The 25,387-nt window shown below is 39.1% G+C and overlaps 1 protein-coding gene across 1 annotated transcript in view; it reads right to left on the bottom strand.

The window, feature by feature from the left end:
• Positions 1-25,387, bottom strand: part of KCNN2 (potassium calcium-activated channel subfamily N member 2) — a 143,508-nt gene that overhangs the window by 1,742 nt on the left and 116,379 nt on the right. Inside the window, exons 5-7 of the mRNA XM_072840587.1 lie at positions 21,625-21,735; positions 8,191-8,318; positions 1,928-1,997 (exon numbers count right to left, since the gene is read on the bottom strand). Of these exons, the coding sequence (XP_072696688.1) occupies positions 1,928-1,997; positions 8,191-8,318; positions 21,625-21,735 (309 nt within the window). The remainder of the gene's footprint in view (positions 1-1,927; positions 1,998-8,190; positions 8,319-21,624; positions 21,736-25,387) is intronic.

Genomic DNA, 25,387 nt, shown 5'->3' with positions numbered 1-25,387 from the left:
AATAAAATCTTTAAAGAAAAAAAAAAAAAAAGAAAAGCTATTCCTAACTTGGTCACTCAGTTATGTTTCGGGAGGCCACAGAAAGGCCAGGAAGGGAAGGACTGAGATATGAATCGTCCACTGCTGCTCTTCCTAAGTTTCAAACCCTTGGTTGAAATTGTCCATCCCTCTATAAAGTGTACTCTTATCTACTTAATAACCTCTGAATGATTATAAATGAACTGATTCACTAAAAGAGTTTACTATTCAGGACACAGACACCTAGTTTGAGCTTGGTCAGGGACACAGAGCACATTCACATTATTTTTTACTACATAGTCTTGAGATTATGTGAGCCGCATCCATTCATTCAGAAAATACTGAACCCTTATGGCATGACAGCCCTGCAGCCATAATAAGCAGCATGCAACTAAAATAATTTGAAAGAAATAGCACAGCATATATCTATGAGCATTTTGCTTTGTAGACAGACTCCTGAAGTGACATTATATAGTATAGATTTATAATATTATGTTAATTATATATTATACATAATTATATATTATACATAGTAAAATGTTATATTATTTCCAGGAGTCTGTGACATCTTTGTTCAAGATGTGTCCATGTGTGTAAATATTAATTGAGAACATATTCAAGTCTCATTTATGTGTGTTGCCCACCTTAAATGCCAACGGTAAGTCATTGAATTATTTGTTTATCTTCTAAGACCTCAAATATTCAACTTTTATATACTTGTATATAACTGACATACATTACTGACATACATTAACATGAGTATAACTTAGTTGTGTTATTTCATGAGGCTAGGACAAATAGGTATAATTTTCATAGATGATACTGGAGGCTTTATAAAGGGCATAGCTGGTTTGTTGAACAAATAAGATGTACAGGTCCAACTAGAGTTGCCCCCTTTTATTATTATTTTTAAAGATCTATTTATTTATTTTGAGAGAGAGAGTGCATGTAGGGAGGGGTAGAGGAGCCAGAGGGAGAGAGAATCTCCAGAAGACTCCCTGCTAAACTGGAGCCCAATGTAGGGCTCATCTCATGACCCTAAGATGATGACCTGAGTCAGAGTCAAGATTTGGATGCTTAACTGACTGAGCCACCCAGGCACCCCTAGAGAGAGCTGTTGCCTCTATTAAAGCATTTGTGTTAAAAGGGTAAGAACTCCACACATGCTATTATAATGCCTCCCATGGAATTGGCCCAGGAAAATGGAAGGTTGTCATTGTTGGCAAATATTCACATTTTTAAAGTGGAGTTGATTTGAAAGGAACAACCGAAAATCAACCAGATGAATCTTGTGTGACAGAAGACTCAGGAGACTATCAATGTACTTTTTTTAAAAAGTAGTATGATTTTTCAAATAAGGATCATAAAGCTTATTCAAAAAGAATCATAAATTATAAAAGCTGATTCCATTTTTTTTGGGGGGGAAATGATGACTTTCATGTTATGATGCAATTTCTTACATTTAAAAAAAAAATTTCAACGCCACAGGCTTTTGAGTGGGCTTAAAGCAAATGAAAAATAATTTTATTGATGAGTCCTAGGTAGCCCTGAACATCACGGTCAAACCCGTGTAGGGTGTAGTTATGCCCTTAGAGGGATGAGACTGAATGACAAATATGAAACCAAACAGTATTGCTTCATGTTCCACTTAGGTTTCTTACAGTATTTTCAAGTCCCTGTAAATAGGAAGTTTTTTTAGAATGGGGGTTGAATAATTTATGTAGGTAAAGAGCATATGAAGGAAAAGGCTTAGAAAAATTCTAAGTTGGGTCATCATTTTGAGGGTGGTTAGTTGGGCTTGATGCATTAAACAAATTTGGGGTGTCTTCCTCCTGAAGCATGATCAGTTAGGGTGCAGTGCTTCATTCCAACAGGCCTCATCATGAGGGCTTGAGACCTCCAAACTTACCTTTGCCAGGTCCACCAAGGTATTGGCTTGGTCATTCAGCTTCCTCTGCTCCATCTTTACACTTCTTAATCTAAAAGACAGAATCTGAAGTCACAAGGGCTCCTTCCTCTCCACTGCAATCATATGCCTTCCAAAGAGCATGCAGAAAATCGACAAGAGCAAAGAACTGCATGGATAATGCCTTGAATACTTGGGGTCAAGTCCAAACTGGTTATGTATCTGGTACAATGAGAAGCATGCTTCCCCAACACCGCAAAAAAGGAAAGGAGAGAGAGAGAGAGAGGAGAGAGAGAGAGAGTAAGAGAAAGAGATGAGGTGTCCTTAGGACAACTATTTCCCAGGGAGTTAAAAGTTGAACGGAGAAAGGCTCATAAGGATTTAACCATATGAGAAAAGCCAAAACATTCCTTAAAATCCCAGTATCGTTTCAAATAGACATAGGAAGAAATAGGCAAAGCGACGGGAATTTCATCAATGTTCGGGCAGTGAGCACCTTCCTATGCCTACATGACTGGATACGGGGCATAGCCCTGTTCAGTTGGAGATGGATTGGGTTAGGTATTTGAACCTGATGAAACACAGTGATAAGTGAGATTCTTATTAGCAACAATAAAGCTTTTATTCAACCAGCAGCACAATAACTCAAAACACATAATTCCCTTATTCTTCATTCTATTGCGCTTGACTTTTATCTTAAGCAGCTATGAATTTGAAGGGGAGCCAGACCATTTCCTGGGGAGAATTTCCCTTAATTTTTTTATTGTAGATAAAAGTCAGCGGACAATTAAAATGTCTGACAGATGGGACTGCTACTTGCAAAGTTACTTTTAGATACTTTGAAATATCATTGCGTGTATCTGACAGTCAAAAATACCGCTTTAAAAAAAAATCTTTCTGAATGAAAATTCTTACTATTCCTTATCTACTGTAATATTTAAAAAAAAAATCTATTCATTGCTTACTCTGTACCAAGAAATTAAGATTTTCCCAACAAGAGAAAAGTGTTTTATTGTTCTTTAAGCCAACAATTCAAAGCCATGCTCCAGAAGAGGAACAAGACTCTCTCAGGTACTTACTAAAAAAAAAAAAGAAAGAAAGAAAAGCCACGCTCACCTTATTTACCTTGATGACACATTGTTTGCAAAGTATGGTGTTGATGTTGGAAAGAATAATTTCAATTTCCCAATTTAAAATGAGAGGTAATTACAAAAAAAAAAAAAAAAAAAAAAAAGGATAAAAAAATTCACAGGGCAAGATTTTACTGCCAGGGAGATTTTTGCAACAAATGTTCACGATGTGCAGTGATTTTTGTTTTGAAACTATGATATCCAATATGTCACCAAATCTGCTTGACAGTGAAGATAGAGTTCCTTCTGCCAGTATGGGTTTAATTGACACCTGCCTATAACACGATATTTAACCATCTGAAACAGCTTAGGGTTATAACTTGTGGTTGTGAAGTCTGTTTCTCTATTAGGATGCCTGGAACTGTTAATTAGCTCCTTTGTGTGCTAGTCTAGGGATAGAATGTGTTTAAGTGTAATAGGAATTTACAAATATGAATTTAAGTCTAACACGTCGTTGAGATAGGTTTCTCTAAGTACTTAACAAGGATTACCGTTCTTGATGTAAGCCTTTTAAAAACAAGTCCCTGACCTTCCCCCTGCCAAAAAAAAAAAAAAAAGAAACCTTGAAACATGTGTGGAGGTCATTCTACAGAAATGTACTAAAGAGAACAAAGGCGAGGGACACGGACTCCATTCTCCCTGGCCCTAACTTGACCTTCGGTTTCTTAATGTAGGAAAGGAAGTGGGTTAGGTTAGGACAGTGTTTCTGAAGTGCTGGATTTATCCCAGCAGAGGTGCTCGAGAGGGCTAAGTGACACTCAAAAAAAAAAAAAAGAAAGAAAACCTTGAGTACTGAACCAGATGGAGAGACAGTTATTCTCTTGAATTCTCTTCCAATTCTTGATTATTACAAGAAAAATGTCGCAGGCCGGTCCTATCCTGTTTTTATCTCTCAACACCTGCGAGTCTCTCCTTTTTGAAAAAAAGAGAGAGCAGGCTTGCAGCTGAGAGCTTTCTGCGGCAACAGTCCGTGTCTAGAATTCAACTCCAGTGTTTCAATTGTCGGCTGATGCCACCTTTGCCTCTCCTGTCTGGGAATGGTACTTTTTGTGATAGGGATTTGCATCAGGCTTTGTTTTCAAATTTAAGTAATAGAACGGTAGGCATGTGAGTAGTTCAGGTTTGGGGAACGAGTCAGAAGCCTCCAGCAACTGGTAAGCGCAAAGTCCTGAGCCTGGCCAGTCTCCAGGGCTGGTCCCTTAGCTGAAGTGGAGACTCTGTATTTCAAACCATGAAGCCTTCTTTGCTTCTCCTTAATTCCAATATTGTGTTTCTGACAGTAGAATTTTGCCCATTTTCTTTGCAACTTGTCTGGAAAGCTGCCATGGAGCAGCCCTATGTGATTGGAATCCCTTGAGCTCCCTGAACTCAAGTCATCTTGCCTCACTGCTCCTGAGACTGCCTGTGCCCTGGAACTGGCAGAAAAAGCCTGCTTAAAGCTGTAGCTGCCAGAATAAAAGGTAACCTGCAGGTGTGTATTTTACTCCCTGCCCCAGATAAGAAGAATAAGGAACATATGTTGACTTCTTCCTTGTGAACTTCACTTATCACAGGAAAATATCATGATTTTGGATCACATTTCCATAGCAGCAATCAGACTACTAGAATTCACAAATAAAGGATCCGCTTGGGTGCATGCAGCCGGTAGAAAATTCTGCAAATGTTGAGGGGAGTGGCTCACACAACTTACTTCCGAGCTCTATTTTCATTTTGTTGAAATAAAAAGACAAAACAAAAGAAAAGAAACTGTAAAATATTCCAGAACAAAATAACACAGTGTGGCGTTCAGTAGTGCACAGGGGGCTCGATTCATTGGCTGAAAGATCCTGTTAAGGTTCTGCAGGATTTTGGAACAGTGATCAAAGAAAAAAACTGTTCAATTAGATCACCATCCTTCTCAGCTGTGAGACTGTCCCACCTGAAACACAGCACTTTCTCCAGAACTAGGGTTCAGAAGGTGGAACCTCTCTCGGGTCATTATGGCCTCTTTGATACACGGTGTCTAAGGAAAAGACAGGACCCATTTGGGCCTCATGTGAATGTCTTAGGGTTATAAGGGCAATACTCCCAACAACAGGATCATAATGTTGTCGGTGTTTTGGGGAGGGGGTACATCTCTTCTGATTTGGGGCCATTTAGAAGTCTGGCGTTCTGGAAAGTGGGTAATCCAAAGGCTCAGCATTAGAGAAATTCCCTTTTACTGAATTTCTCAGCTTGGAGACAAGTTCCTGTTGATTGCTGGGTCTGTAGTTGAAATGGAAGAACGATAAACTTTAAAAAGGTAAAGCTGATACCAGAAAAAGTGCTCAAAGGTCTAGAGAAACAGAATGCTTCATGGCACTATAAGTGATGATCCCAAAAGATCCATACCGAAGAGGACGGGGCCTGGAGGAGCAGGCATGTCTAGCGGACCCTAGGGGAGGCCATGTGTCATGGAGAGATGCTAGGAAGAGGGGAGTCCTGGCGGAGCTCTGGAAAAGCTCTCAGGACACATCAGAGGATGGGTGAGGCCAGCAGAGCTCTAGCAAATGAATTTGTCAATCTGTGTCTAAATAGTGGGCAATGGGAACCTTGCCCTGAAGAATCGAGCCCTGTGTGCTTTCCTGCATGACTTCACTCACTAACTTAAAATGAGAGTTTAGGCATGATTAGAATAATCTAGCCAAACCCAGCCCTTATAAATTCTCAGCTATACTTTTTTTTTTTTTTACAAAGTATAAGTACCCTCCCACCTCAAAGGAAATCTGATAACCCCAAGAGTAAATTATAAAACAATTCAGAACGTTTGCGTTGCTCAAAGCTTCTATACTTCAGAAGTACATGTTGCTACTGAAGAAACAGAATGAGAAATGTCTGCAAGAAGCAGAAGAATCATGAATGGTTTCCTCTGTTACTCCACCCCGCAGCAGTTTGCTGGAAGACCCATGGAACCGAAACCCTTAAGACTGGGTCAGTGCACCTTCTAGCAATCTAACTTCCAACTTTGCTTCACCCAGTATTTTTTTCTAACACATTATAAAAAATTTCCAAACCTATAGCAAAGTGGAAAAAAATTTACAGTGAACACCCGTAGGCCGCCCCCCACCCCCTGCCACCCGACATTGGAGCATAAATGCACTTTGTGACAAGATACATTAAGTATATAAATACCCACCATTCACATGCGGCTACAAAATTATTACTGAAACCATCAAAGCAGTTTTTCCAATAGTTCCGTTATATAGAAATTTGTCTATGGCACCAAAGGCCAGTCCCGTTTCATTTTCTAAGTAATAGGTACATGGAACTGACGGAGGGGTTATAAATGTGATCCCAGAGAAAATGGGATGTGTGGTCGCTGGACCCAGGGATGGACCACACCTATCCACCCCCACAGGGGTAAGTTTTCTTTTTTAATACGCTTGAACAATATAGGTTAGTATTGAAACATTAAAAGTACAAAGAATGATGTTTCCACAGTATGCCACAGGTATCTCGTATATGAGTGTTGGGTTTCTATGTGGTACGGCTGGGTGGGGTGGTCGTGTAGGAATGACCACTCTACCAGGAGAGGTGTACTTGGGGACCCCTGAGGAGAAGACTATCCTCAGAGGTGAAGGCTCAGCATCTCTCAGGGGACTCGCTCTCTAAGATGTAAACTTTAAGGAATCAAGATATGGAGGCTCCTAGGGAGTGGCATTCGGTTGTAAGGGCAGCCTTGATCTCCAGAAAGCAGTTTCCTCTTGGGAGTCAGATCTGAGCCAGGATTCCCCTGTGTTTCCCAGACTTTGACAGAGTATTATCTTAACATTCTAGCCTTTCCTTACAATGGGATAAAAAAGAGTTGGGGCCCCAGTGTGAAGTCCCAGAGATAAGAGAGAGATGGTGTCACTTTGGTGCTGGTGGCAGCAAAAACATGACTGAAGAGCTCTGAGTAGCCATGAGGGCCAGCTACTCTACTGGACGTGCAGAATCTCCCTCTGTTTTAGACCTCAGGGTGCCCTGATTTTATTCTCATTAAAGGAGGTAGCAATTTCCAGACATTGTCCACATGTTCAGTGATAGCTATATAAAAACGCACAGTTGGAGGGAGAGGTGACAGGGTAGACATTTGAAAGCTTAGTGACCTCCCATGGACTCTAAGTGTGGTATATTAAGTCTGTACCACCTGAGGACATTGCAATAAAAACTCCAGCTTCAGAGCTTTCTGGTCTGCCATGCTAGGCAGCTTGAGAAAGGCACATCTTGCTGTCTAATGAGGATGCCTCGTGTTTACCCATCTTTCCGTAATTTCCCTGGTAGGCTGAATGAGGAAAGCTACTTTTTCTGACCCACGAATGTGACAGATCTGCTCTTCCCCACACAGAAATGGCATTGAGCTAGGACCAAGGCTGCACAGCCTCAAGATTGATGCCCACAGTAATGTACTTACGGTAAGGACGCTGCCAGCCTGGGGGAGAAAGAGCTGGTGCTTTCAAGTCATTATTGAAACTCACTACATAGGCACTTGTCCTTTAAAAGTCTATGATAGTTACATACAGCAGAACAACAAAATGGCATGAAAAACTTAAGTGGAATCACGGTGGTCTGGATGAAGTCAGAATAATGATACAAGAGTGGAAGGCCTAAAGGCACTATATAATCTATAATGAACACATAGCATATAGAAATTCCCCCAAGTTCTGAGTAAAGACTAATTAAAAAATACAACTATTAAATCAAGTGCCTATACTACCTTCATATAAACATCTTGTTAAAAAATCCAGATATGTCATAAAATATTAAATGTTTTTCAAGATTTTGCAGTAGATACGAACTAAACATCTTAGAGCAAACTAGACGAATAACTAAGCTACATTAAGAAATACAATTGCAATGGAAAATATTGTTTCTAAAGAGAGAAACTGAGGAGACATTTTAATTAATATATTAATGACTATTCTCCCAATAACAAATGCTTTTTAGTCCTCAAAAGAATGGACAGTTTTCTCAGGCTTTCATTTATGGAATTACTGAATTGCCAAATAATGTCTTCTGGGCACAGACATGACAATGTTTTCTTTTTCCCTCTCTCACGAGAGAAGAATGACTGAGTGTGAGAATTCAGACCCAGAGCTACACAAGCAGGATGACAATGAAATGAGAAATGGTACTTACTGATGAATAGCTTGCAAGAATTTTCGTTGATGTTTTCTTACTTTTGCATGATCTATCTTTTTTACTAGCTTGGTATTTTTGTAAATTAGCCATGTTTCCCTGAGTACATTGGCAGCTGCGTTTTTCACCTGTTAAGAAAACAAACAAACGAACAAAGCAGTTGATAAATTCCAAAGCAGAGTCCTTTGCAACGTGGCTGGGGGTCATATTTGTCAACTGAATGATCATGGTTAGCTCTGTTTAGTAACTGTTTCTCAAATCTATGTATTTGTCTTGAATCTGTGCCTGTTAAAAAGTACCTGTTTCTATCTGGAAACCACATTTAAAATGGAATATTAGGGAGGTACTGATCTCTTTCTGGGACAACCTCTACCCCTCAGGAACCTTTTTATTCAACCAGTTCCTCCCTCCCTCCCTCCCTCCCTCCCTCCCTTCCTTCCTTCCTTCCTCTCTCTCTCTCTCTCTCTCTCTCTCTCTCTCTCTCTCTCTGTCTCAAGTCAAGAGGTGCTTGTCACCTGTCTGGCAAAGCTACAGGAAAAAAAGAGGTGTTGATTTCCCCACCCCGTAGTGCAATTGTTATCACCATGTTCTTCATTTCCCTGGAGGAAGGCAAAGTGCCAGAAGGCCAAGGTGAATCTTGTCTTTTGCAAGCTTGTTTGGCATTTTTGGCTGCAAACTACAGGAAGGGTATGTTTCCACCGCTGAATGTCCAAGCAGACCGATTATTCTTCTGCCCTCCTGGGGTGACTTAGCAAACTGTTTGCCTGTTCACACACTTTTAATGAGCTAACTGACAGAGAGTCTATGTTGTCCTGATTTTGTTGGTTGATTTAGGTACACTGCGTTGCAAATGGATGAGACAAACCTGAAAGATCGAAGTGTTTTAGTAATGCTGCCAAGACCTATTGCTGCTGTTGGAAGGTGTGAATACTTCCTGGTAATATTCAAGCATTTGCTTTCTTGATTAGCATCCTCAACAATTCCTGAAACCTGAGAAAGGCCCAGCTAGGGTCATGTTCAGCCTCTTCCCTGCTCACAGTACAGGGTCTGATGACTCAGAAGTTTCACTTAGGCTTATTATTAATAACTTGCTCTAAAAAGTTGACCCATGAGGCAAAACATGAGACTGTTAACTCTAGGAAATGAACTGGAAAAAAAAAAAAAAAGGAAATGAACTGAGGGTTGCTAGAGGGGAGGTGGGTAGGGATGAGGTAACTGGGTGATGGGCGTTAAGGAGGGCATTTGATGTGATGAGCACTGGATATTATATGCAATTGATGAATCACTAATCTCTACCTCTGAAACTAATAACAAGAACAAAAAAGTTGATCCATTGAATTCTTCTGAGTGATGGATGAAGGATGTTTCTGTGGGGGCTGGGTAGAGGAAGATGACTTTGTAAGAAAGGCAAAGTGGTGGGGAAGACAGAGCAGTGAACTGGACTTGAGAAATGGTTCTAAGTTCTTGGCTTTGGACTAACCAACTTGGGCCAAGGAGACTAGCTAAACTTTGTAGGACTTCAGTTTTCTCTTCCCAACATAAGAAGAGTAGAGAATTATTTCTGAAGTCCTTTTCAGGCCTTAGTTTTCAATAAGGAAGAGTCTTAGAATTACAACTCAGGTCCCAAGGATGTGTATTTTTTTCACTTTTAGCACAGAAAACATCAGGTCTGGTGGCTGATGGTGAATCCTGTTTGTGCTGCTATAAAGGTTTCTTTGTGTGAAATTGTATTGCTAGAACCTGCTTTAAGAAGATGACTCGTTTCTTAAAACTGCTTTTAGCAGTGGCTTTGCTTTATGATGCATTTCCTCTGGATATTCAACAGACTCTGCAGAGAGAACATTCATTCTGAAACCAGCAGAAATATGGCTGAAAACCTTAGGTGCTGAGCACCAGCAGTGCATCCAGGAAACATCACCACCATCTGCAGTGAAATTAAAAGGTATTCCAGTGAAATTCTTGGCTCTTCATTCTTAGAGAAACAGATTTCTCTTCTTTACAGGGGTAGGAGTCACCTTTGGGAAGGCTTTTCCATCTGCTCTTTATGTCCTTTTCAGAGGTTAGGATGCTATGTAAGTGACCAAGGGTTGCGGGCCTTGATTTTAAAGGGAGAGGGGCTGGAAATTACTGGCCAACACTGACTCGGATTGGAATAGACCCTTCCCCACTAAGTGACAGCAGGGCCAGTGAAGGGAAGTCTCAGCTGTCTGAACAGCTTTGGCTGCCCAGAAGATAGTAAGGGGCCCTGGTGGATGCCTCCTCCTTGATTTTATCAGCTCAAGACACAGAGGAGGAAGCTAGAAAACTTGGGAAAAACAGATGGGACAGTAACACAGCAGTTGAACATACTAATGTTTGCAAGAGAACATAACAACTGATTTTTGCTGTGGATTCCCACCCATAAACAGCAAATGCCAAATTACTCAAGTTCTTAAATCTTTAAAAAGGCGATTTGCTGCTTGTCCTCAATGTATTTTAAATGATTTTTTTTTTCTCTTTGGGATGGTGGGGAAATGGCCGAAGTGGAGTAGGGAACCTCTATTTCTGAGACCATTGGGGTGGGTAACACCTCCAAAGTCTTTGTGGCAGGATTGGTATGCACAAAATGCTCATTGCAGTTGACAGGCTAAAAATGAAAATGATTCCTCATTTGAAAATGAAATCCCTACAGCTGCTTTTAAAAACTGTGAGACAGATGCATTTATGTTGAAACATTCACCTTTCTAACTCCCTAATAGGTTTTGAAACACAAGAATAAAACTCTGAAGGCATCCCACTTAACTGGTACTTTTCAAGATGGAGGCTACACAACAAACATCCAAGAGTAGAAACACGTACTCTCTGCCTAGTGATCACACATGTGTCCAAGATAAGTAGGTTTATCCAGTTCCTCTTAGGGCCAAAAGGGAAAGGGAACAGTGAGAAAACAGGGTAGGAAGTATCTCTGTGTTCTATAAGTTTGAACAATGGGGAATTATTACAGGGCAGGATAGCCAACTGGAGAAAAGAAGTGGGTCTACATCATTCAGATGAAAGGGAAGTTGATTTAGAGGGCAGGTTTCTTTCGTTTATGAAGTTAAGAACCCTGCCATCCAGTCATCTCACAAAATAACCTGAAAGCTCCCTCTTGCCCTTTGGGGGCATTTACAAACTCTCAGAGGGCAGGGGCCTTGTCACTAATCTTTGTGTCTCTCTAGCTCCATGCTTTGGGCATAACTGGTACTAAATATTTGACACCATAGTATATACTTTGTATCCAAAAAACTTCTAATCATGAACCACAGATACATATTTATCAACCAAAGGACCCTTTTGATAAAAAGGGCAGACAGGTTACAAAAGAGACCCGGGATCTAAGTCTTCCCTAATAGCCATTTATGAATTCAACAAATTTATTAAGTGTCTACGACATGTTAGACACCATGATAGTTGCTATGGGGGGAATCCTAGCTATGGCCCCTCCAAAATTAGTAGCTGTAATCATTCTAGTGCCAATTAATGGGCCAACACACCACTGTGAAATAGAACTTCTTTCCTCTACATCAAAAAATAAGGAGCGATAGAAGGGAAACATGAACACTGGCTCTGCCTGACTCATGCTCAACTCTAATTAAAATCTTTATTCAGAAACATTTTGAAAGGCATATTAATAAGCAGGTATTTTGAGAAAACAAAGGCCAGAAAAGTAATACTAATTAAAAGTAATAGTACTTACCCAGATGCCTTAAAACCACCTTCATAGGTAGAAAGAATATGAAAATGTTCTGTTGCTGATTTATAGGTAACAATAACAAATTAAAGCCATAGTAGTAAAGTAAACAACATTGTTAAGTATACTAATATTTGATAAACCACAAGAGCCCTGAAAACTGATTGGCTTTGAATTGAAACTTTGCTTTGCTCAAACCTATTTAGATACCTGTTATTAGAGCCCTGTTTTTTTTTTTTGTATATTTTTTTATTGGACTTCAATTTGCCAACAGTATAACACCCAGTGCTCATCCTGTCAAGTGGCCCCCCCTCAGTGCCCGTCACCCAGCCACCCTAACCCCCACCCACCTCCCCTTCCATTACCCTTGTTCATTGCTCAGAGTTAGGGGTCTCTCATATTCTGTCACCCTCTCTGATTTTCCCACTCATTTTCTCTCCTTTCCCCTATAATTCCTTTCACTATTTTTTATATTCCCCGTATGAGTGACACCATACGATAATTGTCCTCCTTTTGACTTACTTCACTTGTTTTAAAGGGTACTTTGTTTATAATTTTCCTTTGTTTTCGACTACTTTGATTCTTAAAGAAGAAATCTGTTTCTCTGGCTTTTTTCCTCTTGCCTCTTCCTTCAGAGAGTTATTTTGGTGCAGTGCCTCTGCTATTCTCAAATTTAAGAGGATGGGACATAATCTCTGACTTAAGCAAGAGAGTTTCCTGCCTCTCATTCTCCTAACTACAGTAAAATGTGTAAAATGTTGCCTCTTGTGCTGTGGGCAGACGTCCCCAGGATGCCTGGGACAAACATAGATAACGTTTCCAAGCCTGGACATGGACACCACATGCCGCCCGGGTCCCTCCAGAGCAGGTATGTGGTTGGATGAACACTGTAGCTTTGGAACAGGTCAAGCCCAAGTGAACCCATTTTGTGTTTTCACCCACTGGGCTCTGTCACCAAGCACAAGGTAAAAGCTAGACAGACTAAATCTTCCGGGATCTCTGTTCACTTGCTAAGAGACAAAGTAGGAACGCAAATTATATAACTGCATAATGATGTTCTTATTAGGGATCTTATTGCGAATCCTTAACAGAATTGGAAACACCCACAGTGGACATTAATATGTATAATTATCTTTTGTGGTACACCTAGCTCCTTTAAAAATCATGGCTGGGCTATCAGAGTTGCTTACTTTCATGTTCCTTTCCAAAATGGAAGTATGCAGAGGGCCAAACTCCAGGATTTCTTCTCAGTTCAGATGCGAATGAAGAGTCATAATATTTCCACAAGATAAACACACCGCCTCTGTGAGGGGATGAACTGCAAACCTACAAAATAGCTGGTCCTGTCTCACCCAGCTCCATGACAAATTATTGCATTTTCATTTTGAAATCATTAGATCATTCTGGGTACATACACCTACTTGGCCACTTTTGACCTGCAGAGCGGCATGTAAACTTTTGGAATTACGTGGAATAATCTCTCCTAATATCCTGTGCAACCAATAGTGTGTCCTGCTTTCAACTATTTTATGTGGCTAATGTTGTCAAACAGAGAAACCATTTCTGTATGAAACTGTTCCTCTGGAAACTTGTGTACGGTGAATAATTTTTCATGGAAATTGTTCAATTCAGCTAAGAGACACAATGAGAAGCTTAGAAAGTTACATCTCTTCCTGAAAGAATAATCAGATGCTTAATATTCATACTGCTTCTTCCTTATAGTCCTCTTCAGCTTTCAGGATGTTTATAATCATTACCCCTGTTGACCATCAGGAAAAAAGAAAAAAAAAAGATTTCTTCTGTGTAGTGTTTCAGGCCAGAGTTGCAGTTTTCTCTCATAAACAGCACCCTTCAATCTGTATTTTTCACAGACTGCGAAACTTTGTGGTAACTATGTATGGTGTTTAGATTCTTGTTTACTTTTGGTTATGTCCCAGAAATCATTCTCCATCATTCAGAAGCTTTTTGAACTCTTTTTTATATTTTAGGCGACCATAACATTAGTTGGGTGTGTGCAACATGGTGACTTGACACAAAATGCTCAGCATTAGTGCAGTTACCATCTGTGTGTCACCGTACAAAGCTGTCACAAGAATATTGACCATATTCTCGATGCTGTACACTTCATCCCCATGACTTACTTATTTTACAACTGGAAGCTTGTATGTCTTATTCCCCTTCAACTATCTTGCCCATCCTAACACCCCACTCTCCTCTGGCAACCATCGTTTTGTTCTGGGTATTTAAGAGCCTGATTGTTGCTTTGCTTTTTTGGTCTTTATCTATTTTTAACTCTGTTTATGCATTTAATTTCCACATATGAATGAAATCATATGGTACTTGTGTTTGAATTATTTCACTTGGCATGATACTCTCTAGCTCTATCCATGTTGTTACAAACTGCAACATTTCATTCTTTTCTATAGCTGAGTAATATTCCATTGTATATATGTATCACATCTTCATCTATTCATCTATTGATTGAAACTTACATTCCTTCCATTATCTTAGTTATTTTAAATAATGCAATAAATATAGGGGTACATATATCATTTCTAATAAATGTTTTTGTTTTCAGTACTCAGAAATGGAGAGTGGATTGTATAGTATTTCTAGTTTTAATTTGTTTTAGTCACCACCATGTTGTTTTCCATTGTGAAATGGTGGAATGGTTTTCCATTCCATTTTACATTTCCACCAGCAGTTCATGAGGGGTCCCTTATCTCTACATCTTCATCAACACCTGTTATATCTTGTCTTTTTATCCTAACCATTTTCATTTGGATTTTCCGAGATGACAAGTGACGTTAAACATCTTTTCATGTACCTGTTGGGTATCTGTGTTTCTTCTTTGGAAAATCTCTGTTCAGGCCCTCTAACTATTTTTTAATTGGGATTATTTGGGGGTTTTTTGATGTTGAATTATATTAGTTCCTTATATATTTTGAATATTAACCCCCTATTTATCATTTGCAAATATACTCTCCCATTGAGTAATAGATTACCTTTCTGTTTTGTTGGTGGATGGTCCTTTTAATGTATTGTTGAATGTGGTTTACTCATATTTTGCTAAAGATTTTTATATCTATAGTCATCAGGAATATTGGCCTGTAATTTCCTTCCTTCCTTCCTTCCTTCCTTCCTTCCTTCCTTCCTTCCTTCCTTCCTTCCTTTTTCTTTTTTCTTTTTTCTTTTTTTTTTTTTTTTTTGTAGTGTCTTGAGGGTAGTGCTGACCTCGTAGAACGAATCTGGAAGCATTCCTTCCTCTTTCAACTTTCTGGAATAGTATGAGAAGAGTAGTGTTAACTCTTTGTTAAATGTTTGGTAGAATTCACCGGTGAAGCCATTTTGTCTTGGACATTTGTTGGGAGTTCATTAATGTTATGGGTTCAGTTTTACTACTAGTAATTGCTGTGCTCATATTTCCTACTTGCTGATTCAGTCTTGGAAGATTGTATGTTTCTAGGAATTTGCCCATTTCTTCTAGGTTGTCCAATTTGTTGGCATATATTTTTTTGTAGTAGTCTCTCATAATCCTTTTTATTTTTGTCATGTCCATTGTTACTTCTCCTCTTTCATTTCTAATTTTATATATTTGAGTCCTTGCTCTTTTTTTGATTGAGGAGTTTGGTTAAGGGTTTATCCATTTTATGAACTTTTTCAATGAACCAGCTCTCAGAGTCTTGATTCCTTCTATTGTTTTTTAGTCTTGATTCCATTTACTTTGGCTCTAATGTTTAGTATTTCTTTCCTACTACCAACTTTGGGCATTATTTGTTCTTTTTTTCTAGTTTCTTTAACTGTAAGTTTATGTTATTTGTGATTGTTCTTGTTTCTTGAGGTAGGCCTGGATAGATATAAACTTCCCCCTAAGAAATGCTTTTGCTGCATTCCGAAGATTTTGGACTACTGTGTTTTCATTTTCATTTGTCTGTAGGTATTTTTTTAAATTTCTTCTTTGATTCTTCATAGACCCATTGATTATTTGGTAGCGTGTTAGATAGCCACCATGTATTTTTTTTTCCAGTTTTTTCTTGTAATTGTTTTCTAGTTTCAGAGGACTGTGGTTGGAAAAGATGCTTGTTATGATGTTAATATTCTTAAATTTATTGAGACTTGTTCTTTTACCTAATATGTGCTCTGTTCTGGAGAGTGTGCCATGTGCACTTGAAAATAATACGTATTCTGCTGTTTTTAGATGGTATGTTCCTTATATATATGTTAGGTCCACATGGTCTAATGTGTGTTCAAAGCCACTGTTTCCTGGTTGATTCTGTCTGGATGATCTATCCATTGATGTAAGTGGGGCGTTAAAGTCCCCTACTATTATTATATTACTCTCAACTTATCCCTTTATGTCTATTAACATTTGCTATGTATTTAGGTGGTCCCATGTTGGGTATATGGATATTTACAAATTATATCCTTTTGTTGGACTTATCCCTTTATCATTATGTAATTCCCTTCTTTGTCTCCTGGTTTGTCTGTTTTGTCTGATGTAAGTATTGCTACCCCAGGTTTTTCCCCCTTCCATTTGCATGAAATATCTTTTTCCATCCCTATACTTTTTAGTCTGTATGTGTCTCTATGTCTAAAGAGAGTCTCTTGTAGACAGCATATAGATGGGTCTGTTTTTCTATTCATCTCATCACCTGGTGTCTTCTGATTCAATCATTTAATCCACTGACATTTAAAATAATCATTGATGGGTATATACTTATTGCTATTTTATTGTTTTTTTGGTTGTTTTTGCAATTCTTTTCTGTTTCTTCTTTTCTTGCTCTCTTTTGGTTTGATAGCTCTTGGTAGCTGTATGTTAGGATTCTTTTTATTTTGTGTGTATCTATTACAGGTTTTTGGCTGTGGTTACAATGAGGTGCCTATATAATATCCAGTGTATATAACAGTCTATAGTAAGTTGATGGTTACTTCAGTTTAAAGGCATTCTAAAAGCTGTACCTTCCTAGAGGGGTGCCTGGATGGCTCAGTCTGTTAAGCATCCGACTCTTGATTTTGGCTTAGGTCATGATCTCAGGATTGTGAGACCGAGTCCTGCATCAGGCTCTGTGCTGGGTGTGAAGCCTGCTTAAGACTTTTTCTCTCTCTACCTAATAAATAAATAAATAAATAAAAGCACTACCTTTCTTTCTTTTTTTTTTTTTTTTAAGATCTTATTTATTCGTTTGAGAGAGAGAGAGAGAGAGAGAGAGAGAGAGAGAGAACAAGCAGGGGGAAAGGGAGAAGCAGGCTCCCTGCTGAGCAGGGAGCTCAACTCCAGGCTCCATCCAAGGACCCCAGGATCACGACCTGAGCCGAAGGCAGACATTCAACCACTGAGCCACCCAGGTGCCCCAGAACATTTAAGTTTTAAGTTTAGTCATTTCAATACGTGTTATGCTGTCAGCCTCTTTGGGTTTATCTTGTTTGGGTCTACTTCCTGGACCTGGATATCTGTTTCTTTCCCCCAGGTTAGAGAAGTTTTCAGCTGTTCTTTCTTTGGTAAGTATCCTGCCCCTTTCTCTCTCTTGTTTCTGGGACCCCTATAATGTGAGTTACCCGGTCTTCCATCTATTTCCTGCCTCCTTTGATCTGTTGTTGATTCCCTCTAGTGTGTTTTTCACTTATTATTGTATTTTTCAGCTCTGATTGGTTCTTTATATTTTCTATCCCTATTGAAGTTCTGAGTTCACCCCAACTCTGGTGAGCATCTTGAGGACCATTACTTTAACTCTTTATCAGGTAGGTTACTTATCTCCATTTTGTTTGTTCAGTTGTCTTAGATTTTGCCTTTTTCTTTCCTTTTGAATCTATTCCTCTGTGTCTTAATTTTGTCTCTCTTTGCTTATTACAATGTATTAGGTAGATCAGCTATGTCTCCTGGTCATGAAGTATTGGTCTTACATAGAGAGTGTCCTGTGGGGCCCAGTAGCATAGTCAAATCTGGCCACCACAACCAGGTACTCCGAGGTGTCCCCTGTGTTGGCTACATGTGCTCAGGCTTTGACTGCTCTAGGACCACTGGTAGATGGGGATAGCCCCCCTCCCTGGGGCAGTAGCTGCTTCAGGGGGATGCTCACTGGATGTAGCTGGATGACCAGTGCCAGCAAGGTAGATGGAGAGTACCAAAATTGGCTCCTACAAGTCTTGCCAGCCAGGCTGAAGGAGGGCAAGAAAATGGGTGTCCATCAGCCCTTCTATTCCTGGAGTAAGCTCCTACCAATTTGAATTCAGAAGCTACAGGGACTCATCTTTCTGGTGCAGGTCCCCAGTAATGGTAGATGCTCCATGTGGGGTTAGATGCTTAGTCCTTAGGTAGGATCTCTGTGCCTGTCATATCCCTGACCATCCTATGGGTTACTATGCAGGGGATTTGGTTCTCAACCACATCTTTGCCCCTTTGCCATGTGGCTTTTTCCTTATGTCTTTAATTGTAGATCTGATCTGCTAGTCTTCAGGTAATTTTCAGAGTCAGTTGCATTATCTTTCCTTGTAGCCTTGGTGTATCCATAGGAAGAGGTGAGCTCAGGATCCTATTATTCCATCATCTTCCAGTATTTTAGACTTTTTATTTAAAAAGTTAAAATTATAAATGGGCCCATTTAGAAATTCCATAAATAACTGATGGAATCAAGTTCCAAGTAAATGATACTTGTTAAGTTGAAGAGGACTATAAAGGAGCTATATTTTCATATATTGTATTGATTATAATAATGAAATGGGTATCATAAATGAGAAATTTGATTCTAATGCCATTTTAACACTTGTACCTCTACTGAGTGACATTTTGCCTATAAAATTCAAGCTGTCAGCAAGTCTGTTGGAGTGCCATAAGAGATTTCTGTCCCAAGTAATACTGCAAAGCAGCTACACTTTTAAGAAGTAGTAATGAGGTAATATAATTAATAAAGCATTGTGGAGAATGTGAACTTTGAAATTAGAATAGTATTTCTTACTAAAAAAGCTTTCTATAAAGAAAATCCCTATAGATGATGTTGCTTTAATACAAGAACTTAGAACAACTGCAAGAAAGACTTGAAAACATGGTCCATTTGGGGAAATGACACGCATTCACAAAAACCAAAGGAAGTCATCTAGATCCACAATCCTCCAAAGCAGACCAGGAATGGGTTTTAGGAGGCTCATGAGCAACAGAAGCAAGAACACAAGTACATAGATCTTCCATCTGTTTGCTGGAGGCACAGTAAAAGCTTGAAATTCCCTGAGTCGTGGGCTATGATATTTCAGTTCTACATCCTCAGTGGTTAACGCAGAACCCCAACTATACTAGGTATGCTGTATACTTTTGTTAAATACCTATTATAGTAAATTGAGTATATACAAGGAATATCCCTGGAGAATAACCCACGAAAGCAGCAGTTCTCACCATGGGCAATTTGGTCTCATAAGGGGACATTTGGCAATGTCTAGAGGCATTTTTGGTTGTCACAAGTCAGGGGAAATGCTACTGGCATCTACCAAGGATGCTGCTAAACAATCAACAACTCACAGAGACATCTGCAGAACAGAGAACTATCTAGTTCCAAAGGTCAATAGTGCTAAGGTTGAGTGACCCTGGGCTAAACTAATTCAATTCTAAAACCAAGCTGGAATATCTCCCAAATGAACCTGGGAGACCTGTACAAGTATCACAGATCTCTTCATCAAAGGCGTTCTACTGTGGGTTTGAAGATCAGTCTGTTCAGAAGTAGGATATGGAACAGCAATAGCCTAAAGTCAACCTAAAGAAATTATATGTATGCTTCTTTTCTTTTTTAAAGATTTTATTTATTTATTCATGAGAGACACATAGAAAGGGAGAGAGGCAGAGACACAGACAGAGGGAGAAGCAGACTCCCTACAGGGAGCCCGACGTGGGACTCAATCCTGGGATTCCAGGATCACGCCCTGGGCCGAAGGCAGGCACAAACCACTGAGCCACCCAGGGATGCCATATGTATGCTTCTTAAGTTAAAACTAAGTACCTACTTATGAAACACGGAGGATTCCGCCCCAACATGCTAACTTGGTTTCTCCTATTTGTGATCCTGTCACACCTTTTGTTTTTGTTGCCGAAAAGATTTACATGTTTGGGCTATGTTGTATTCTCATGTCATTTTCTACCTCTGTATGGCAATAAGTCAATTCTTGTGAAATTTATAATGTGTAATCTTTACAATCAGATTATTTGGATCATACAAGGGACTCTATGGAAGAGTTCTTTTGATACTGCACAACTTTTGATTTTTAAACATGAATCCTACAGTACGGAACTCATCCAAACAAGCCTAGGATAAGATCTAAAAACGTATGGCTCCAATTTTGGATTATATGTGGACAAATAGTCTAAAAGTCATGTATTTGCATCTCCTGGTATATTTTTGAAAGTGATAAGAATCCCAGCCCTCCAATCAGTTCTGTACTTATGTCTCTCCTTGTGCTTTTCTGTAATATTACCCATGTTCGTGAGTTTGGAGAGTGAGAGGAAACTAGATGGGATACGTCCAGGCCAAGAGCATGGCGTCTACAATCGAGTGGCTGAGAACATCAAGAATGCATGTGGACCTTCCAACTGAAATAAAGTCACACAATAGTGTCTGACTTAGAAATGAACAAGGTAATTGGAATCCATGTTTCCATTTCATAAATAGAACCAATAAGCATAAATATTTGCAGAGAAATGACTGATCTATTGGGAAGTATTTACCAAGATAACTTTTAGGTATACAGACAAAATCAGAAGTGAGTAAAAACACTGAGAAATGGAACTCTGCTTCAATCTCCATGGCTTCTTTTATGGGTAAATTTACCAAATAACATTATATTTAGTTAATTCAGTGACAACCTGACTAGATTCTACTTTGGGTTATGCAGCAAGATGACACTGCTATAAAATAATTCTTTAATATCTGACCTTTTATTTTGGTTTCTCAAGTAACTATTAAGAGAAGCTGAAAATTTAGTGGAAGTGGGATACAAATCTTTTCCCTCTTTGAAATAATGACTTTGAACAAGTTATCTAAGTTCTCTGTTATCTAACCTCTCCACATTTCTAAAATGGGCATAATACTAGCACTTCCCTTATAGAGTTGTCTGAGGATGGAACTAGCTTCCATGGGTGACATGCTTAGAGCCAAGCTTTGCATAGAGTGGGTGCTCTGTAAACACTGGGATTACTGTTTTCTACTGTAGTTTTCCCATGGGGATGCTACACTTCATCTTTTGCACAGCCTTTAAATCACAGAAAGAGCCTCCTATCTCTGCTCCTACCTTGCTTGAGGTCCTAAAAGTCATTGGCTGGTTCTTATTGTTGTTGCAACCCCAGTCTTTAGAAGAGTGGTTCACAGAAGCTCAATAAAACATTGTTGAACCACTTTCCTGTAAAATTTCTAGATTACATTGACAGTGTGTTCCTTCCTACTTGATTACATATTGCAATGTCCCTTCTCATGTCCTGCAAACTTAAATGTTAAGTGTGCCTATTTATTGAGATTGACGTGATCTGTTTTTATTCTTTAGTAAATACCAAGGTCATCCAATTATTTCCTCCTTCACCTAAAGTTAGGATGAGTCTGTTCTCAATGTGAAAAAAATGGAACAGATTCCAAGAAGGCCTTAACTGGAAACCATGTCATTTTAGCTTCAGAGGTCAAAAGAAAAATCCTATTGCCCAACATGGAAAAACACACAATCATATTCCCTTTGAAGATCCAGGGATGATAACTCACTCTTTTAGTCAGCTGAGTATCCATCATGAAGTTGTGCACGTGTTTTTCTGCTTTGGTAAGTTCTAGCTTCCTTGCCACCACAGCGACCACCAGGGCTGTGCAACCAGCACCCTGAAAACCACAAGAGAAGAGAACCCCAACACATTATTACTTTTAGTCTCAGTGACATTAAAAAAATCATAATTTTTAAAAATATTTTATTTATTCCTAAGAAACACAGAGAAAGAGGCAGAGACATAGGCAGAGGGAGAAGCAGGCTCCCCACAAGGAGTCTGATGTGGGGCTTGATCCCAGGACCTGAGCCAAAGGCAGATGCTCAACCACTGAGCCACCCTGTGCCCCCAAAAATGTTTTTCACCAAGTACAGAAGTATCTAGAGATAAAACTACAAAAACAACAAAACAACAACAACAACAACAACACTGTGGCATTTAATGCCTTCAACAAATATTACCAGAAATGCCTGGTCAGAAAGCACCAGCAGTCTGCCTGTAGGTGGGGATCTAAAACCTTAGTTCATTTATTTTAAGACCTAAAACATTGATATTTGAGTCAAACATATTTTAATCATAAGAAATAAGTAGTAAAGGAGCAACATGTGGAAATTTCAGAGATTTCTTAAAACATACACACAACAGAGCATTTCAGTTATATACCTAGAAGTATAATAGGAAACAATAATAGCTGAATAAATGAATATAAATGCATGGAGTAGAAATGACAACTGTTCTCTAAAAAACAACATTGCAGAATCTTCCCTCAACATAAGACCAGAGGTCTTCAGGCCAACTAACTGTGTATGCAACACAGTGATTTGAACCTGGACAACCGAGCTATCTAGTGCTGAAGGTAAGGGATAACTATGCTATTCCTGATGTTTACCAGGACCAAGAAAGGCACAGGCTACTTTTATTTGGAGAAAGATCAGCAATGGCCCTTTTTAAATTATAGGCTGCTGTGTTGATCTCTTAGGAAGAGACAGGAGACACTGTGTGGTACCCCAGGGATTAGAGTCCTGCTGCTCCATGATCACGTGCATGAGGTCTAGGGTCTTCTTAACTCTTAGACCAGTGATCACATGCAGGGCCAGGAGGCAGGGCTGTGGTACCACTGAGTACCGCTTAGGCAAAGTCATGCTGCTGCAGTCACCTCGTGGGTTCTGGGAACAGCCAACCTTGTGGGAGCAAAGGGAGCATCTGAGAACCTACCAAACAACAGGTTCGTGAAAGGTACGTGGGGCCATGTGGACAGAATCACTCCCCTGAGAGGACCACAGGACAATAGAGATTACCTGACTGTCTCAATAGACAGCAATGAAGGCAGAGTTTAGGCAGGAGCCCACTGAAGATGGACACCAACAGTGCAAGGTTACAATAGATGCGGATCTTTTAGCAGACTTGAATTTTCTTTAAAAAGATTTTATTTATTCATTTAACAGAGAGGGAGAAGGAGCAGAAGCAGGCTCTCTACTGAGCAGGGAGCCCAATGTGGGGCTTGATCTCAGGACCCCAGCATCATGACCTGAGCTGAAGGCAGAGGCTTCACAGATGAGCCACCCAGAAGCTCCCAGACTTGAATCTTTTTAAACTAGTTTTCTTTTCTTTTTCTTTTTTATTTTTTTATTATTATTTTTTAAATTTTTTTATTGGAGTTCAATTTGCCAACATATAGCATAACACCCAGTGCCCCCCTCAGTGCCCATCACCCAGTCACCCCAACCCCCTGCCCACTTCCCCTTCCACTACCCCTTATTCATTTCCCAGAGTTAGGTGTCTCTCATGTTTTGTCACCCTCACCGATATTTTCACTCATTTTCTCTCCTTTCCCTTTATTCCCTTTCACTTTTAAACTAGTTTTCAAAAGCATCCCCTTTGGCTATATAAAATAAGCCAAAATGGTAAGGTGCTCATTGGATAGCTATCCAAGAGAGCCCCAAATTCCCATAAGGGGACCTGGTTTTCCTCATTCCCAGTAAGTCTGAAAATCACTAATTATAAAAGCAACTCTGTGCCTTATAAACATGGTAGTCTCATCTTCAGTAGTGAATACTGAGGCATGGGATTTACTCATAGCATGTCCACATCCATAATTTGGCCATTTTGAAATTTTATTTCTATAATGCTTAAAGGCAGCATAAAATTTAAATAAGCAAGTCAGAAAATTAGATGCATTATTTGCTCCTATTTTTTAAAAAGGATCCACATTTGGGAACAAATTTAAGGGAGTGAAAGACTTATACTCCAAAAATTTAAGACACCAAAGAATACACAAATCGATAGAAAGATGTAGCTTGCTCATGAATTGGAGGAATTAAGATATCCATGCTATTCACAGTACTCTACAGATTCAGTATAATCCTTATCAAAATTTCAATGGTATTTTTCACAGACCTAGAACAAATGAGCCCCAAATTTTTATTTAACCACAAAAGACCTCCCAACAGCCAAAGCAATCTTGAGAAAGGAGAACAAAGCTAGAGGTATCATGCTCCCTGATCTCAAACCACAATACAAAGCTATAGTCATCAAAACGGTATGGTACTAGCACAAAAATAGACACACAGATCAATGGAACAGGATAGGGAGCACAGAAATAAACCTATGTTCTATGGCAAATTGACAACAAAGGTGACAAGAATAAAAAATGGGGAAAAGATAGTTTTTTTTGATAAATGGTGTTGGGAAAACCAGACCACTTTCTTATACCATCCAAAAAAATAAACTCAAAATGAATTCAAGACCTAGATGTGAGACCTGAAACCATAAAACTCCTAGAAAAATAACATAGACAGTAAACTCTTGGACATTACTCTGAGCAGTAAAATTTGGATTTGTTTCTTTAGGCAAGGGCAACACAAGCAAAACAAGAAATGAGGTAACATCAAACTAGAAAACCATCCACAAAGCAAAAAGCAATCTACTTAGTGAATGAAAATGATATTTGCAAATGATAGATCCAAGAAGAGGTTAATATCCAAAATATATAAAGAACTACAAAAAAAAAAAAAAAAGAAGAAGAAGAAGAAGAACTACAACTCAACACCCTGAAAAACCAAATAACCTGATTAAGAATGGGTAGGGAACCCATATAGACATTTCTTCTAAGAAGACTTATAGATGGCCAGCAGACACACGAAAAGATGTTCAGCATCACTAGTCATCAGGGAAGTACAAACCAAATCCACAATGAAATACTGCCTTATACCTGTCAGAATGGCTAATACCAAAAAGACAGAAATAACAAGTGTTGGCAAAGATGTGGAGGAAAAGGAGCCCTTGTGTACTGTTGGTGGGAATATAAACTGGTGCAGCCACTATGAAAACCAGTATGGCAGTTTCTCAAAAAATTAAAAGTAGAACTACACACAATCCAATAATTCCACTTCTGAGTATTTATCTGAAGAAAACAAAAACAGTAATTTGAAAAGATATACACATCCCTATGTTCATTGTAGTAGTAAAGTAGCCTAGATACAGAAGCAACGTGTGCATCAGTAGATGAATGGATAAAGATGGTGTGTGTGTCTGTGTATGTATATATGTGTATATATACGTGCATGCATGCATACAATGGAATATTACTCAGCCATAAAGAATGTGCTCTTGCCATTCAACAACATGGATGGAATGAGAAGGTTCTATGCTAAGTGAAATAAGTCAGAGAAAGACAAATACTATATGATATCAGTATATGTGGAATTTTTAACAAACAAACACAACAGAAACACAAATAAATACAGAGAACAAACTTCTGATTTTAAAAT

This window comes from Canis lupus, chromosome 10 (genome assembly GCF_048164855.1).
Source record: "Canis lupus baileyi chromosome 10, mCanLup2.hap1, whole genome shotgun sequence".
Lineage (NCBI taxonomy): Eukaryota > Metazoa > Chordata > Mammalia > Carnivora > Canidae > Canis > Canis lupus.
Note: the sequence above shows the minus strand (reverse complement) of the source record. Positions and strands in the feature narration are given on the sequence as shown.